This window comes from Heloderma suspectum, chromosome 2, assembly GCF_057233095.1.
Source record: "Heloderma suspectum isolate Gila_16-S chromosome 2, 16-S_ref, whole genome shotgun sequence".
In the NCBI taxonomy this organism is placed as follows: Eukaryota; Metazoa; Chordata; class Lepidosauria; order Squamata; family Helodermatidae; genus Heloderma; species Heloderma suspectum.
Genome location: NC_139459.1, coordinates 340,064,053 through 340,080,320, shown reverse-complemented (window position 1 = coordinate 340,080,320; position 16,268 = coordinate 340,064,053). Strand labels below are relative to the sequence as shown.

General features: G+C 47.1%; 1 protein-coding gene across 4 annotated transcripts in view; it reads left to right on the top strand.

The window, feature by feature from the left end:
• The window catches only part of LOC146355167 (zinc finger protein 692-like), a 31,046-nt gene extending 17,738 nt beyond the window's left edge, over nucleotides 1-13,308 (top strand). For all 4 annotated transcript variants that reach the window (XM_084840721.1, XM_084840723.1, XM_084840722.1 and 1 more), the window contains 6 exons: nucleotides 458-589; nucleotides 1,992-2,054; nucleotides 2,786-2,864; nucleotides 4,259-4,373; nucleotides 6,056-6,155; nucleotides 6,975-13,308. In XM_084840721.1, coding sequence (XP_084696847.1) covers nucleotides 458-589; nucleotides 1,992-2,054; nucleotides 2,786-2,864; nucleotides 4,259-4,373; nucleotides 6,056-6,155; nucleotides 6,975-7,293 — 808 coding nt within the window. In that variant the 3' untranslated portion in view covers nucleotides 7,294-13,308. The remainder of the gene's footprint in view (nucleotides 1-457; nucleotides 590-1,991; nucleotides 2,055-2,785; nucleotides 2,865-4,258; nucleotides 4,374-6,055; nucleotides 6,156-6,974) is intronic.
• The last annotated feature ends 2,960 nt before the right edge of the window (nucleotides 13,309-16,268 follow it).

The following is a 16,268-nucleotide window of genomic DNA, read 5'->3' as shown; positions in this document are numbered from 1 at the left end:
TGTTCCTAGAGCATTCTTGGAAGTTAGCAGGAACCTTCAAGTATTGCTTCCTAGGACATTCTAGGAATGAGACTTCTATGGCAGGAACCATAGATCCTGTTCCTGGAGTGTTTTCTCTCCCCTCAGCAACAGAGGAAAACACTGGTGGACTGGGGGCTGCCAGACAAGGCCTGGGGAGCTGTACTTTTTGCACCCCTGCTCTATACCATGGCCAGGTCTACAAGCTCTTCTGCTCCTCTCCAGTGACCCGAAATTTGTAAGGCACATGACACACACACCGCAGCCTGGCCACCCATAACTGAAAGTTTGGGGTAACATATAGTAATACTGACTCCAGCCATGCTGCAAATGCCACTTTTGTTTCATATTAGTCAATATTTCTTCTGTCTCCCGAGTGGCCCATGCATTTGATAAAAGTTAGACTCAAACTCTGCCTCCATTTCACCTTTATCTCCAGGGACTGCAAGCTGCAACGACACCCAAACCTGGCCAAGAGCTGCAAGAGCCCTGCAAAAGAGGAGCAGCCCTCCAGTGAAACCTGTCCCACTGGCCACAGCCCCTCCGAGGACAAGGGTGGCGGCGGAGTGGGGTGAGGGAGAAAATCTGCCACAAGCGAGAAAAGAGGGGTGAGGTGGGCAGAGAAGCCTGGTACTTGCTGATCTCCGCCAAAAAGCAGAGGGGCAGCACTGGGCACCAGAACTCTTCGAGTGGCAGAGGAGGAGCTAACGTTCAATAAGAAAACCCCAGGACAGAGGGCCAGGCTGCGACACAGGAGATGTGTGGAGCATCTCCTGAGAGGTTTTTTCTTTACTGTAATTGTGTGTGTGTTGGGCCCTGAATTTATCCAGAGCTGCAGCATAGGGGTGGGGGGGAGGGAGTGCTCAACCCCTTCCTCTTGAGCTGCTTTCCTGACTAAAATCTCTCCCTCTTCTCTCTCTCTCTCCCTCCCTCTCTCTCTCTCTCTCTCTCACACACACACACAGTGTCTCTCACACACACACTACCCCTCATACACACTAGCTGGTATACCACATACCTTTTTCCCTGTAGGGAGAAAGCTGGTGTGGGATGGATTTTTGAAAGACATTCCACATGCCTCCCAATTCAGATATACTTTGGCCCTGATCAATGATGGCACTTCATGTTCGATGCACCTGATGCAGGACTTTAGCCCTCTCCTCCTTCGTGGGCCTGGGTGCTAAACCATATTGTTAAATCTTAAGAGTCGCCTTTTGTCATGGAGAGTCTTTTTAATATTCCAGTATACCTTGAGATTGGCGCAGCATCAAGTCTGGCTCAGCCAGTACTGTAGTTCACTGCCTAGTGGAAAACCTTTAAAATCTTGACACTTCTCAGGGACATACATAACGAGCCACTGCAGTGCAAAAGGAAATGGGGTGACCTCCCCATAACCAAATGGTTGTATGAAGTGGCCCAGATCTACAAACCATTCTAATATGGAAGAGCAAGCTTCATAACTAATTAGCTTTTGCGTGGATGGCACACCAAAGGTGGCATGTAACCCATTTATAGAATCCAGTTGCATTGTGGTAGAGTTGCATGCTAGGCTTCACTGTAAGGTTGGTTTGGGCTCTTTGGTGACCAGAGCTTGGATGAGCAGAGTTTGGGCTCCTGGGTGAGCAGAGGGGAGGTACCATAGCTCAGTGCCAGAGTACCTGCTTTACATGCAGCATCTCCAGGTAGGGCTGGAAAAACTCCTGCCTGAAACCCTAGAGAGCTGCTGCTGCCAATCAGTGCAGACAGTCCTGGGGTAGACGGACCAACAGTTTGACTCAGTATAAGGCAGCTTCCTATGTTCCTGGAGGTGTTCCAGGCCCAATACTCACCAAACTATCTTTTCCCCCCTCAATTTTCCCACCATTTTTCAAGATGGTTGCTTCCTCCATCTTTATCACAGCGGCAGCCTGAGGGTCCTTCTGGAGAAACAGGTTTCTTTGTTACACTTGCCAAGCGTATTTCTTCCTCTACAGCTGCAAGAAGCGGGCACAGCCTGGTGATGAAGATGTGGCCCAGATCGGTCCAAAGAGGATCAGGTGGGTGCTGTTCCGTTGGCTTTTTAACCTTGAAGGGCACATTGCTAGACTACTTGGGCCAAAGGTAGAAGTCCACAGTAGCATGGAATAAGCCCTCTAACTGAAGGCCTGATTAGGGTTGGCACACTAGTCAATTGGTCACCTGTTATTTTCTTTATTTATACAAAAATGTATATCCCCTTTTCCCCCTCCAAAAAGGAGTTGCTGAAAGTGGCTAAGAAAGTATTACACTAAATAACCATGGTCAAATATTGCCAAATAGTCTATGAAGCTGATGCAGTCCTTAAAAAAAAAAGTTAATTCCATTGGTTTACAACAGCCTTCCCCGGCCTGGTGCCCCCCAGGTGTGTAGGACTAAGTCCTAGGTAATTAAAGTTGTAGCCCAACACATCTGGAAGCCACCAGGTTGAGGAAGGCTGGTTCACAATGGCTGGTAACTAATATGTTTTGGTAATTAGCCAAAGTATCAAGTAATATTTTGGCTGTTCTAATAAAGTTAATGCTTGCCCCGTTATTTGACCAAACGTTTTTTGAGCCATTAAATGCCCAACCCTAGGCTTTAGTTGTACTGAGATGGGATAGAGGGCCATTGGAGTCTTCCGCAGTTCTGTGTGCTGTACTACAGTACACAGAGGGACTGTAATATAGTTCTATGATTCTGTTGTGATCTTTGGAGCAGGAGGTCTGACAGGTTCCCTCTTCCTTCCTCTCTCCTCTCACTTTCTTCACAGGAAGGCAGCCAAGCGAGAGATCCTCCTCTGTGACTACGATGGCTGTGGGAAGATTTTCTCCAACCGCCAGTACTTGAACGTAAGTGGCGTTATTAGTGGCAGGAAGTTCTACCGTCCATTCACAAGGATACAGAAGGGACACACAGCATCTGGCTACGAAAGCGGCACTAAGTTATTCCAGCGAGGGTGGGGGGCATCTCCACTTCCTGCTTCTCCCAGTGACTGCTGGAGTCCAAGTCTTGGATGCCATGGAGATGGGAGTTGTAGTCCAGCACATCTGGAGGGCACCAGCTTGGCAAAGGCTGCCTTATGGCACTGAATATTTGCAAAATCCCAAGTTAACATGGCAACTGGGGTTGGGCTGCCAGGACTATCAGCAGCGGCTGTCAGATCCCAACTTCCTGATATTGAGGCTCAAGTTACAGTAAAGCTTTTATTGCCATAATTCCAGTAATTGGCTTTAATAGTCCCCAACATCCCTGATGGCATCAGCAGCGGGGCCATGTCTGATGTCAGGGGCGGGAGCTCCTCCAGCTGGCACCTCAGTTGGGGAACTGATGGAGCAGTGAAGCCGGCTCAGTCACTGTCCCACCCCATCTCCCCTCTGATGGGGTGGGGTTCGGAAAGGGGGCTTGGCTGAGGCTCTTTGGGCCTGATGGCCACCCTTGTGTGGCCACATTTGGCTGCAGGCCAGAGTTTTGACAACCGTGATGTAGACTGTTGGTTAGAGAGGATTGGCAGGTTGAGTTGGCCTACTGACATACCATCTGAGGAATGGTGTCTTCATATGTCCACACACACCCCTCTGTTTACTTCAGAGCACTTCCCTGCAACCTCCTCACCCAGCACACATACATTCAGTGACTGCACCCCCTAGGGACCTGAATGCAACAAAATGTGGAAGATTGTCTGTGAATGGCTATAAGCTACAGATGGAACCTCTGTATTCCATTTGAATTCCCAGGCACTCTTCTGGGGACGAACAACAGGGTAGCTATTTCCATCGTTTCCTGCTTGTTGGCATCTGGCTGGGTCAGACACCCTGACATAGGGTGGACATGCAAAGTTCTGTGTTTGTAGTACCACTGGAAGGTCCTGCCTTGGTTTGGAAAGACTGTGCAGAGAGGCAGCAGATGTGCATGCTATTGCAAATTGGCCTCCTTGTTTGTATGATATGCTGCCCCCTCCGGAGTGGCTGCAGCTCAGTGGTAGCGTACCTGCTTTGCATGCAGAAGGTCCCAGGTTCAATCCCCAGGTAGGGCTGGAGAAACTCCTGCCTGAAACCCTGCCAGTCGCTGCCGGCAATACTGGGCAAGATGGACTAAGGGTCTGATCCAGTATAAGGCAGCTTCCTGTGTTCCTGTGGAAATACTTTTCTGTTTCTCCCCGTTTTTGTAAGCTCCGTTTATCACAGAAGTGAGTGTGTGTGTTCTACTTGGACTATTTCGTGTGTGTCCCTCCCTTTCCCACCAGCACCACAAGAAATACCAGCATGTTCACCAAAAAACGTTCACCTGCTCCGATCCCAGCTGCAGCAAGTCCTTCAACTTCAAGAAACACCTCAAGGAGCATGAGAAACTGCACAGCGGTGAGCAGCCCACCTCTACAGCCTGAGGACTCCCCTCTGGCCTGCCTTGTAGGGTCACAGCCACCCCAGTGCTCCAAGTGCTTCTGCCCTGCTTTGGGCCCACACCCCTTGCTAGTGTCCCCTGATTCCAGCCAAGGGCTAGTGTGGGATAATCACTAAGCACACTCCTGAACTGGATCGCTGGGGTTAGGGGAACCTTGTCCCTCCTTTGAGCGATTCTGCTAAAGATTGCTGTTTCCTCGCTGCTGTAAGCAGCAGAGACACAGTGACCTTGCCTAGGCTTCCCCTGTGCTGATGTCCACACCCAGCACATGGTATGTTGGGGGTGGGAGACCTGGCTGACATTGGGGACGGGGTCAGCGGGATGGCCCCTGGCACTCGTGAAGACCCTTTCATGCAATGAATGCAGGAGGAATACAAATACTGCACCAGCATGAACATATATACACAGATGTATATATGGACAAGTCCCACAGATTTGATTCCAGTTTAGTGACTTAGGGCACAATCCTATGCATGTTTAGGTAGAAAAGAAGTCCCACAACTCCCGGCTGGCTAGCTGGGGAATGCTGGGAGTTGTAGGACTTTTTTCTGTCTAAACATGCATAGGATTGTGAACCTAAGTTTTGGGACCTTCTCGGTGGTATTTAAGATTAGCAGAGTGATGTCTAGACCCAGAATACTTGGGCTTAAAACTGGCAACGCGGTATGTAAGATGAGAAAACATGGCGCACTGCACAACTAGCCACTTCACCCTCAAATGCAAGAATGGCGCACAGAAAGAGAAGTTTTCAGAGATTTGCATTGCAATCCTATGCATGTTTACTCAGATGTAAGTCCCATTGAGTTCAATGAGGCTTACTCCCAGGTAGGTGGCAATAGGATTGCAGTCTGAGTCTCCTTTGAACCACTTGGATTTGGGATGGGGTGTGTATTTTTGTGTGTACACCTGCGTGTCCACGTATGTTTTCATTATAGCGTATGGCTTGGATCCGAACTTCCATGGACATTGCTGAGTTCACTGATCAGGGCTTTCTCGCCTTGCCTTTCCCCTTGCACCCCCCCCCCCAAAATCTGCTTCTGGGTTTAGGGGACCCTTGGGAATGGTGTGGGATGTGGAGCAGAGGGCTGTAGATGGAGCAGGGAGGGGAGGTGGTAGAAATCACCCCCGCCGGCACGTGAACAGAGGAGCAAGTTGGGATCTGAGCCAAGATGTATGTTGGGATCTGAGCTTATCTGTATGTTTCTGTAATGTAATTGTTCAGAAATATGTTTGAATCAGGACCGGCTCATCCACTAGGCTGCCTCAGGCAGCAGATGCTGAGGGACTGGAATTAGCGGTGAGGGGATGGAGGACAGAGCTGTGTGTGCCACGCGGCCTGCCCTGTGCTCCCTAGGCCAGGCTGCTGCCTTGGGGTGTGGTGGAGGACGCTGCCCCATTGCCACTGTTGAAAGTCAACTGCCAATCCGGCCGGCTTCTGACCATGGAATGCGGGTGGGGTAGGACCCTATTTATCCTTTGCCTCTGGCAGCAAAAAGTATTGGGCCAGCCCTGATTTTAATATTAACAATATGAATATGTAATTATTTATCACTGATATTAAAATATATTAGTTAAATATTAAAATATTAACGATTATGATTATGTTGCCCATGCTTGCATGCCTTTCCCTTCCCTGCAGATAAAAGGGACTACATCTGTGAGTTCTGTGCCCGCTCCTTCCGGACTAGCAGCAACTTGATCATCCACAGACGGATCCATACGGGAGAAAAACCCCTGCAGTGAGTATTCCCCCAGCACCTCACAGTCTCAGTAGTGGCATGAGAACAGGAGGAGATCTGATCCTGCTGGATCCGACCAAGAGCCTATCCAGGCCAGCGTTCTGCTTCCTGTTGTGGCCCACACAGATCCCTCCAGGAAACCCTTCCAAGCAAAGCACAAAGCCTCCATCTTACTGTTGCTTTGAAAACCATCTACACCAGCCTTCATGGCTGGGGGTGATGGGAATTGTAGTCCAACACATCTGGGGGGTGCCAAGTTAGGGAAGGCATCTGATCTAAACCAGCATCCTCACATCTTGCAGCAGCAAATTCCATACATTTAAGTATCTGTTGTGCGAAGAAGTACTTTTATTTAGTCTGCCCTGGACTAGGTGCCCCATCAGTTTATCTGAATGAGTTCCAGTATTATGAGAGAGGGAGAAGACCAAGAGAGGGGGACTAAATTTGAGGAAACAGTGCCAAGAAACGGCCCCTCCCCTAGCACCATTTCTCTGATCAAAATCGGCTGCTTTAAAGTGTGTTTGCATGTGTGGAGAAGGGGGATAGGAACTTAAGGAGCTGCCTTATACCGAGTCAGACCCTGGGTCTATCTAGCCCAGTATTGTTGACACTGACTGGCAGCAGCAGCTCTCCAGGGTTTCAGGCAGGAGTTTTTCCAGCCCTTCCCTGGAGATGCCAGGGATCGAGCCTGGGACCTCCTGCATGCAAAACATTTCCTCTGCTGCTGAGCTACAGTGGCATGCAATCGTGGATCTCTTGCATGCCCTTTGTTTCAGCCTTCAACCTTCCGTAGCAATACCCCCCCTCCTTTTTTCATAGGTGTGAGATCTGTGGATTCACCTGCCGCCAGAAGGCCTCCTTGAACTGGCACATGAAGAAGCACGACGCCGACTCCTTCTATCAGTTTTCCTGTGACCTCTGCGGCAAGAAGTTTGAGAAGAAAGACAACGTCACAGCACACAAGAGCAAGAGCCACCCCGAGGCAGCCACTGGGCCTCCCCTGCCTGTGCAGGAGGCTCCGGTCCTGGGCCACCCAGTTTCTGTGGAGCAGCTGGAAAACGCCATGGAGAGCCAGCCTAGTGACCTAGAAAAGAGGCTGGCGCCATCTCCCCTTGCCATTGCGGTCATTATAGAGTAGCAGATCCTGCAAATCGAGGAGGAAAACAGCAGAGAGGATTCCCGGCCAATCCTGTCAGCAACAGAAACGGCTCTGGAAATTTCCGGTGGCAGAGTACCAGTGAGGATGCACAGTTGAGACACCCCAGAAGGAAGGCCTGGAACCCACGGAGCAATGGCCCACCACCACCAGCCACATTCCTTCAGCACAGCTCCTTTTTAGCTCAGTCCCAGCAACACAAAGGCAGTCCTGGGCTCAGCCTTGCCTGGGCACAGGATGACTAAGAGTCACCCAACAGGAATCCCTCGGAAGCTTCAACTTGGTGGTGGATGGCTCCCAGACTCCTGCTCAGAGTCCAAGTGTGAGAGAGGCTAAGGCGGCTTGGGCAGCTATTAGGGGATGCATGGACATACCTCCCTAACTCTTGCCCTGCGTTGCTGGTAGCTCTGGATTTAGCTTGTTATCAATTAACAGTGATGAAAGATGTGCAGCGCCCTGTTGTCACTTTCTAAACCTTCCCCTTGGGGAACCTTCAAAGATGCCACCTTCCCACATGGCCCCCCACGCTTTCTCCTTTTCCCATTCATTGCTCTGATCAGTTTGCCTCGCGTTTCTTCTTGGGTGTGATTGGGAAAGCCAATCCTGCTAACCAGAGATCATGTCGGTTGAGCCAAGGGGTCATCCTTGTCTATGCAAAGCATGTGCTCTTCTATAAGAGCTACGATCAGGGCTTGGGGGTACTTTGCGCTAAGGAGATCGAAATTCTGTGGCAAGAAAAGCTGTATAAATTATGCAATTTGTGTGTGTGCTTGTTTTACGCAACAAGTTTTTGCTGGTCAAGACTGACTAGTTATGGAGATGGGCCAGGAGCTGAGCAGGGCACTTTAGTCCTACCCCCAGGTGCCGGAAATCTTACACATTGGCTTTTGAATTCCCCCAGGCATTGCCCACCAATTCTCAAGCCTTGAGTAATTAACAAGTATTGAGTCCTTATGGCTATGAAAAGACTAGGGAAGGATGGGGGGGTATTTTTTAAATGGAAGCTCAGATTCTCAGGAAGCTAAATTCTGCAGCCAATCCCACACCCTGCATTTTATTCTGTGCTTGCGTGTTGTTATTAAATGCGCTCAGTTCTGGCCATGGCCACTTTCCTTTCCTGCCTAGGTTGCCCAGCTTTTAAATTGTTTTGTCTCCACTAGAAAGTTTAGCTTTCACCCCTCTGCTCCTCACAGCTAGCAAGACCTTTCACATCAACCGGTTTGAGACTCCAGTTTTGTGCTTTATCACCTGGAGGCATCTTGCTGTCACTTGTACAGTATTTTAAACCAAACAAGAGTTGGTACGGGAGAATATACAGATCAAAACTTAAGGAAAGCAAGCTGCTGTTTAGAAACCAGCATGAGCGGCCTGGGCTCTCTGCCAGTCTTGACATTCCATTTGGGGACCTCTATGCCTGAAGCTATGTCCCTGCATCTTTTGGATATTCCTGCCCTGCAGCATAGGATGAAAAGCAGTAGCAAATAAACTCTGAGCCTTATTACCTCTGGGCAGATCCAGAGGAGCCATATCACAGGGTGATCATTACAAGGCAGATTTGTTCCTGTTCTTGGGAAATATAAACAAGGCAAAACACCATGTGATGAAAACTTTTAAGCTGATCATATGAATGTCTGGATCCATCCTTTTGGGAGGCCCAAACCACATGTTCTTGACTTAGGAAAGCTTATTTGACTAGCATAGTCATTGCTAGTTTGACTAGGGAGAATCACTAGGGTGCCATGAGAAACGGATTTAATGGGAAGACTCCTGTGAGGCTCTAAGTCGGAGGGCATCTAACTACTCTCTCTGCAGCATCTATGATCATTCAGACATAGCTGTGGCAAAGAGATGCCAGAGTCACCCACACTCAAAGGGGGTTATCCGCTGCATTTCACATGAGTTGGTTTTCTGGGCGTGCCTCCTTTCAGTCTCTAAGTGTATGAGGGAATGGTGCCTCCAATGTCTCATTCAGAAAAAAATTAAAATATGCCTCAGCTACCATGTGTTTTGGAAACAATGGTCCAGCGTGTATAGTGTGCAAAGTGCATTATCATTGTCTTCATTGATTTTTGGAGCACTGTTATTCCCAGTTTTATGGGGCACTTATGATAAGAGATCATTCCAAGTGCATAGCTACTGAAGTAATGACTGAGCACAGTTTTAAATCCAAGAGTTCATGTACCCTATGAACTTAAACCATTTTAACAGTCTCACACAGGCACATGGTGAACCCCAGGAATTGTAGTTCAGAGAGGGAGGATCTCATACCAAGAGTTCTGAGCTACCTCACAGATCTATAATCAGGGTTGTGTGCACTTTCTGCAAAAGCTGGGTGAGAGTTAAAATTCTGAACCAGAGTTAAGCCAAATTGTGACACCAAAACCTCCGTTTTGCAACAAATACGCACTGTTCTATTTTGCTAAATTTATTCTGCTAATCATAGGAAGGATAAAGGAGCAATGCACAGCACTGAAGCCCTCCTATCTTATTCAGCAACTCCTCTTGCTTTAGAGACTTTGCCAGGCTTTGCACATGTAGGGGATCTTTCAGCCATGAGGACTAGAAAGTTACATTATCTTTTAAAAGGAAGTTGAGGTTATTACGAAGCTAAATGCAGCAATCTACACTCTGATTTTTCTGTACTTACTTAGAATTGCAGCAAATAACAGAAGTCTGCCTATATTTCCCGGAATTTCTCTCATAGGGTTTTGATTCCCCTCTCAGAGTCACTGGATGAACATGAGAAAAGCTAAAGTGGGGTAACCTGCATGTACACCATCCCCTGAAATAATTGGAGAAAAGGAGTTGTACATAAATGTGTAGTCCTGCTATGTCACATGTTGAGCAGGCTGAAATGTGATGTTAGCCCCTGGGCCACAGTAATTACCAGTAAGTAGTGCCAAGGCTCCAGAGAACCCTTGCTCTCAGTGTAGCATGGTTAACTAACCAATAACTTGTCTTTCCACTCATTAAAAAATCCCACCGTTTGAGAAGAATCTGGACATTCTTCACTTCTGTTTATTAAAAGAGTATGACCCTACTCCAGAGAAAATTAGTTGAAATCAATTGGACAAATATGTCATGACTAAATTAAGACTTCACTGTTTCAAGACAACTTAAGCATGAGTGGCCTGGATCAGGTTAGAGAAACAATGCCTGCAGCCTGAATTTAGATTAGACAGTTTTAGGCAAATTTAACAGGTCTATACATAGCTATGCGAGCTAAACAGAAACCTCCATGTTAAAAGCAGTATACCCATGAATGCTGGGGACAAACAGACAAGGGGAAGGGGGCTTCCCAGAGGAAACAAGATGCTGGACTAGACACCTGGCCACTTCCTTGGTAATCAGCCTTGCTGGGTCAGATCAAAGCCCTACCTAGTCCACCATTCTGTTTGCACAGGGGTCAACCAGATGCCTTTGGGACAGCCACAAGTAGGACATGAGTACAGTAGCATGCTCTTGCTCATGTTCCCCAGCAACATCTACAGAGGCATACTGCGTCTGATACTGGAGGAAATAGACCGTCGTTATGACTTGGAGCTATTGATTGCCTCATCCTCCATGAATTTGTCTGATCCCCTTTTAACCATCTTACGGTTGTGGATGCCATGGTTTGACTATGTGAAGTACTTCCTTTTGTCTGTCCTGAATCTCCTGCCGTTCAGCTTCATTGGATGACCCAAAGTTTTTGTATTACGTGGGAGGCCTATCCACTTTCTCCACATTTTGTGGAGACTCTTTCGCCCAAGGAGGTTGTTGCATAGCCTCAGACCAAATGGCATTGGGAAAGGTGTCATTTGTGACTGCACAAGAGTACAAGAAGCTTCAGTCTACATTTCATCCACCACATTAATAAAACATTTAACTCACAGACGTTTTCTGAAATAACCTGAGCTCCGTTCTATAAATATGTCACAAGTGAAAAGTTTAAATCTTGTTAACTTTCCGTTGAAAATAAATTTGGCTTTGTTTTTCTAACAGATAACACCCTGCAGGGCCAAAACTAGATTTTCGCTACTGTTTGAATTTCTCTTCGGGGCTGAAATGTTGTTAGAGATTGAAAGATGTGTTTCCCCAATCCATCATTAGAATTGCAAAAAGAAAAAGAAAACAATTTTGACAAATATTCGCTAATAAACCAATCTTGGGTCCATAGATCTTGGTTTCCTTTTATTTCCACTGTTTGTCTAATAATGGGTGGGTCTTTTTCATTTGAAAAAAATGTGACCTTTCTGTCTTAATCAATGGGAACTATGCGAGACACATATGCAGCTACCTTATACTGGGTCCAATACTGGTCCATCTAGCCCAGTGATGGTTCTCTCAAGTCTCAGGCCGAGACCTTTTTCAGCACCTAAATGATCCTTTAACTCAGGGGTGTTGAACCTCTTTCAGCCTGAGGGCCAAATGCAATTTTGGACAAGCTCTCAGGGGCCACATTCCAGTGGTAGGCGGGATCAAAGGAAAAGGTGGGGCCAAAATACAAAAAATACCAGTATGTTGTAGCTTAACGCTCTTATTGCCAATAACTAAGCCTCAAGGGAGGTATTTCAACCTTTTCGAATTGGGCGGGGGGGACTGCATAAAAGCCAGGAAACCACCAAACAATTGGTGGTTGGGAGAAGGAGTGGGGTCATGTGGGGAACCCCGGAAGGCCAGATTGGGACCTCGGGCCTGAGGGTCCTCCCCCCTGCTTTAAATGCAAAATACACACACACACACTGGGGTCAAGGCTGAGGCCTTCCGCATGTAAAGAATGCTCTACCACCAAATTACGGCTCATCCCAAAGGTCCATCTAGCCTGGTATTGTCTACTCTGGAGTAGCAAGTGGCTCTCCAAGGTTTCAGACAGAGCTCGTTCCCAGGCCTTTGGTCTGAGATCCTTTAACATAAGGCTCCAGGGATAAACATCAGGAATTTTTGCAGGCAAAACATGAGCTCCACCACTGAGCTCTAAGCCCTTCTCTAAACCATTAGTGCATTATTCAAAAGCAAAAAGGCAATTATAGAAGATTATGAGGATGCCATATTCTGTCACTGCAAGAGGTCTGGAGAAGGTGCAGGGTTTCCCATAAATGGAATAGCATGACAGCAGAATGCCTGTATGTGCAGCTTCTCCTTTCGCAACAGCTCCAAACGGTAGTTTTGATTAGCAGAGGCAAACTGGATCTGGGATACTAACCTAACCCTCCCTCCAAAGACATTCAGCTGCAGCTAGCAAAAAAGGAATTATTTCCGATACCTTCACCACAATGCACATAAGTCCACCCCACCCTGTTTGGGAAATCTTTTGTATACCTGATGTGATATATATTATGGCTAAAATTGCCTCCATAATTGGCACATGCAAAATATTGTCTCACATTCAGCAACTGGATCTGGTCTCACACAAATAATTAGAGGGCACTGCTCGAACATGAGATTTCATGTGCTTCATTATATGCAGCTGCTGACTGACGTGCTCCCACACATTCGTAGGGTTGCCCTTTTTTGTGGATCCCCTTATGTTCAAGAAGTTGGGAACTGCAGCTAAACTTTTTCCCACAGTCGGTTCCATGATAGGGTTGCACGTCAGTAGGAAGGTTCTGGTATGTAGTGAAAGCTGACTTGTGACTAAAGCTCCTGCCGCCTCCACAGTCAAAACGTTGATCGGGTTTGTCTCCTTGTCGATTATTCCATGTCTAGTGAGGTTGGAGCTCTGACTAAAACCTTTCCCACATGCAAGGCACTTAAAAGGTTGGCATCTGTGATGTTTTAAGTTCTGCATTTTGTCCCACATTCCGAGTATACAGGGAGGCTTTTTCCCTGGTGGAATTTTCGTAAGGTCTGAGGTAATATCGAAACCTGACTCACATGTGGGACATTCGTAAGGTTTTTCTCCCAGATGGATTCCCTCTTGTTTAGTAAAGTGTGACCTTTGAGAGAAGCTTTTTCCACACGAAGGGCATTCATAGGAAGTCTCTCCCACTTGGATTCTCTGATGCTTACTGGAGAGGGAGCTATAGGGAATCCATCCTGACTGATGAAAATGTTCTGTGCAATTCAAAAAACAGCACGTTCCTATGGGAAAACGTGATCGACTTATTGCCCCACTGAAAAAAGGGGGTGAGGAAGACGGGAGAGGAAGGGGAGCGCAGTCTTTTCCCGTTGCAGTCTATTCTGCCTCTGCGTCTTACTGGACAAACAGTTCATCACTGCTCCTGGATTTCGATATAAACCAGCAGTAGGCAGCGCATGAAAGGTACCGGCAATGAAGGAAAAACAACAAACCGGGAGGGAAAAAAAGGCCGGAAAGTGGAAGTTGTCATAGTCGAGGGGAATATACTAAGTGTGTTGATTGGGCGGCGGCCTTTGCTTTCTATTTATCTTCCCACGGGAAGCATCGAGCGGCGATCAGTGTTGTCCTTTGGGTATCTCACCAACGTGGAAACTTGTGTCCGATCTGTCACTGCAAGATTGACAAGATTGACTCCCGACCAAGCCGTTTCTCATGGGCCGAGATCTGTGGAAACCTGCAGAGTGCACAGTCGGCCCAAAAAACAGCAACAACAAAAGTCACCCCACTCCGTTTTTCTTTCCCCGGATCGCCAGGAGAGAAACTGCCTCCGATCCCTCAAACTGGTAGAGATCAGCACAGCTCAAGATTTGAATAAGCGTGGCTGGCAGTAAAGGAAGGGTTTTGCCAAAGCCTCTGTCGCTCTTCATCTTGAGGAGGAAGGGATGAAGCGCCTGTTGCCCTTGGGAGCGAGTTGATAGCGGAAGCCCAGTCCTGTTGCCCGATTTAGGCTTGGTCTGTCCACACGTGCGGCAGAATGAGATGGCAAAACGGACTGCGCCACTTCACCCTGCAGGGGGGACCTACCACCCTTGAGTGCGTCCCAGATTAAAACAAAACAACACCCACCAGTAAGAAACCAACATACTAGCGAGGAAGGTCCCAGCTCTGGTCTTTGCTTGCTATGTCGGTTTTTCTATATACAGGGAGTGCTTAATGCAAAGAAGCATTCAAAAAGGCTACCTGCAATCTGAAATGGTGCGGTCCATCCCACCACCTCGTGAGGGCTATGCATGAGGTACAAACTTCAGATTGGAGCTTAGAGTGGGATGTACCACTTCAAATTGCAGGTGGGGGGAATCATAATTCTGAATGCTCCCCTGTATGGAAACGGCTCTGCAAATAGAAAGGCAGCACTTATTCTTACGTGGGGGAACCTTCCAAAAGGTCCACCCACAGTCTGGAGTGGCACACTCGACTCAGACCACCTTAGGAGTCTACTTTTCATTGTGCTATACCTGTAAAGGAGGCTTTGTGCTATTATTGTAGGTGTATTGGTACTGGTAGAATTTCCTTCCAAGCATACACACTTACAAGCCCTTACTTAACTGAGATGCTGACTTTGGGCATGTCAGAAAGCAACATCCTGCAGCAACCTTTCCTGACTCAAGCAAGCCTGACCCTTCCCTTCTGGCATAAAAATTCCCGTGTTTCGTGTTACATCACCACTAACGTTAACTAGGGTTAACACTAATGAGGTTTGCTCTTAAACTGTGGAAACTGCCTCAAATCCTGGTTTCTCTCATCATGGTTAAAAAGGAAACCAAAGTTAAGGCTTGTTTAACATTACAATTAAAAATTAACATACATTGGTAATTGCAGGTTAAATGTTGCCCAAATCTCAGTTCTGTGTTCTGTTTCAAGTATTCCACCACTGATTACTTGTATAGTTGAGGAGGTGGGACTAGCATGAGCAAGCCATGATGCTGTAAGGCCTACCAATGCAAGGATAAAAAGCCTGGATCAGGTATCTCCTTCATCTCGGCTGCAATATGGCGTAGCTGCCACTGTGCCATAAACTTCAATACACCAACCTCTCTGCCTGAATCTTGAGTCAACCAATGTAATTTAGAGCTGATGCAAATATAACAAATGATGAGTTGCAAGCTGTTTTGGATGCTTTCTGGGAATTTCATACTCGGGCTGGCAACCCAGTGGAGGTGATCCTCTCCATGTCTGAAGACTTGCAGCCTCTTGGCCTCACACTTTTCTCCCAAAGTGTTGAAAGAGTCCCTCCCTCTATGTGGGGGTGAACAAATTTCACCATGGCATGTTAAAGATTGTATGTATGATTCTATGTTAGCTTTGAGGGAGAAAGAACCCAAAGTATGAGAGGATAAGCAAAGCTAAGCTGCTGCATCTGTGATGTAGGTCAAATATTGCTATATTATTGGAAAGTGTTGCCTTTTTGATGTTCAAGTCAAAATAAAATGCATTAAAGAACCATTTGCTCTCACTACCTTGTCATGCAGTCCAGACCTTTGCCTGTTTACTCAAAAGTAAGTCCCACTGAGCATGCTTGGACTTACTTCCCAGCAAATAATGGCTATATACTGCTTCCAGTATCAGAGACAGTATGCCTGTATATACTAGTTGCTGTGGAACATGAGTGGGAGAGTGCTATTGCCCTTATGTGCTACTTGTGGGTTTCCCACAAGCAGCTGGTTGGCTGTTGTGTGAACAGATTGCTGGACTAGATGGACCCTTGGTCTGATCCAGCGGGGTTCTTATGTTCTTAAATGAGGATAGGATTGCAGACATAGAATAAGAAAATACTTATTGGACTGCCACCCTTCACACTGCCACTTGCAGTCACTGAGGTCATCATCATTTGAGGTATCTCCATTTTTTGAGGAGCAGTGGCTGGCAGCCATCTTTGGAATGACCTCCCCAGGGAAGCTTGCTCGGTGCTTACGTAGTTATAGTTTCAGGACAAGGCAAAAACTTTTTTATTCTCAACTTTTCTTAAAAATCTCTTTTAAACTAACATAGGCTGAAACTACACGAAGCAGTTATACTGTTACCATACCTACTGGTACACATGACACCAATAATTACGATAATGGTATGATAACAGTAACTCTTATGTGTAGATTCAGCTGTAGTTTTTATCTCTAAT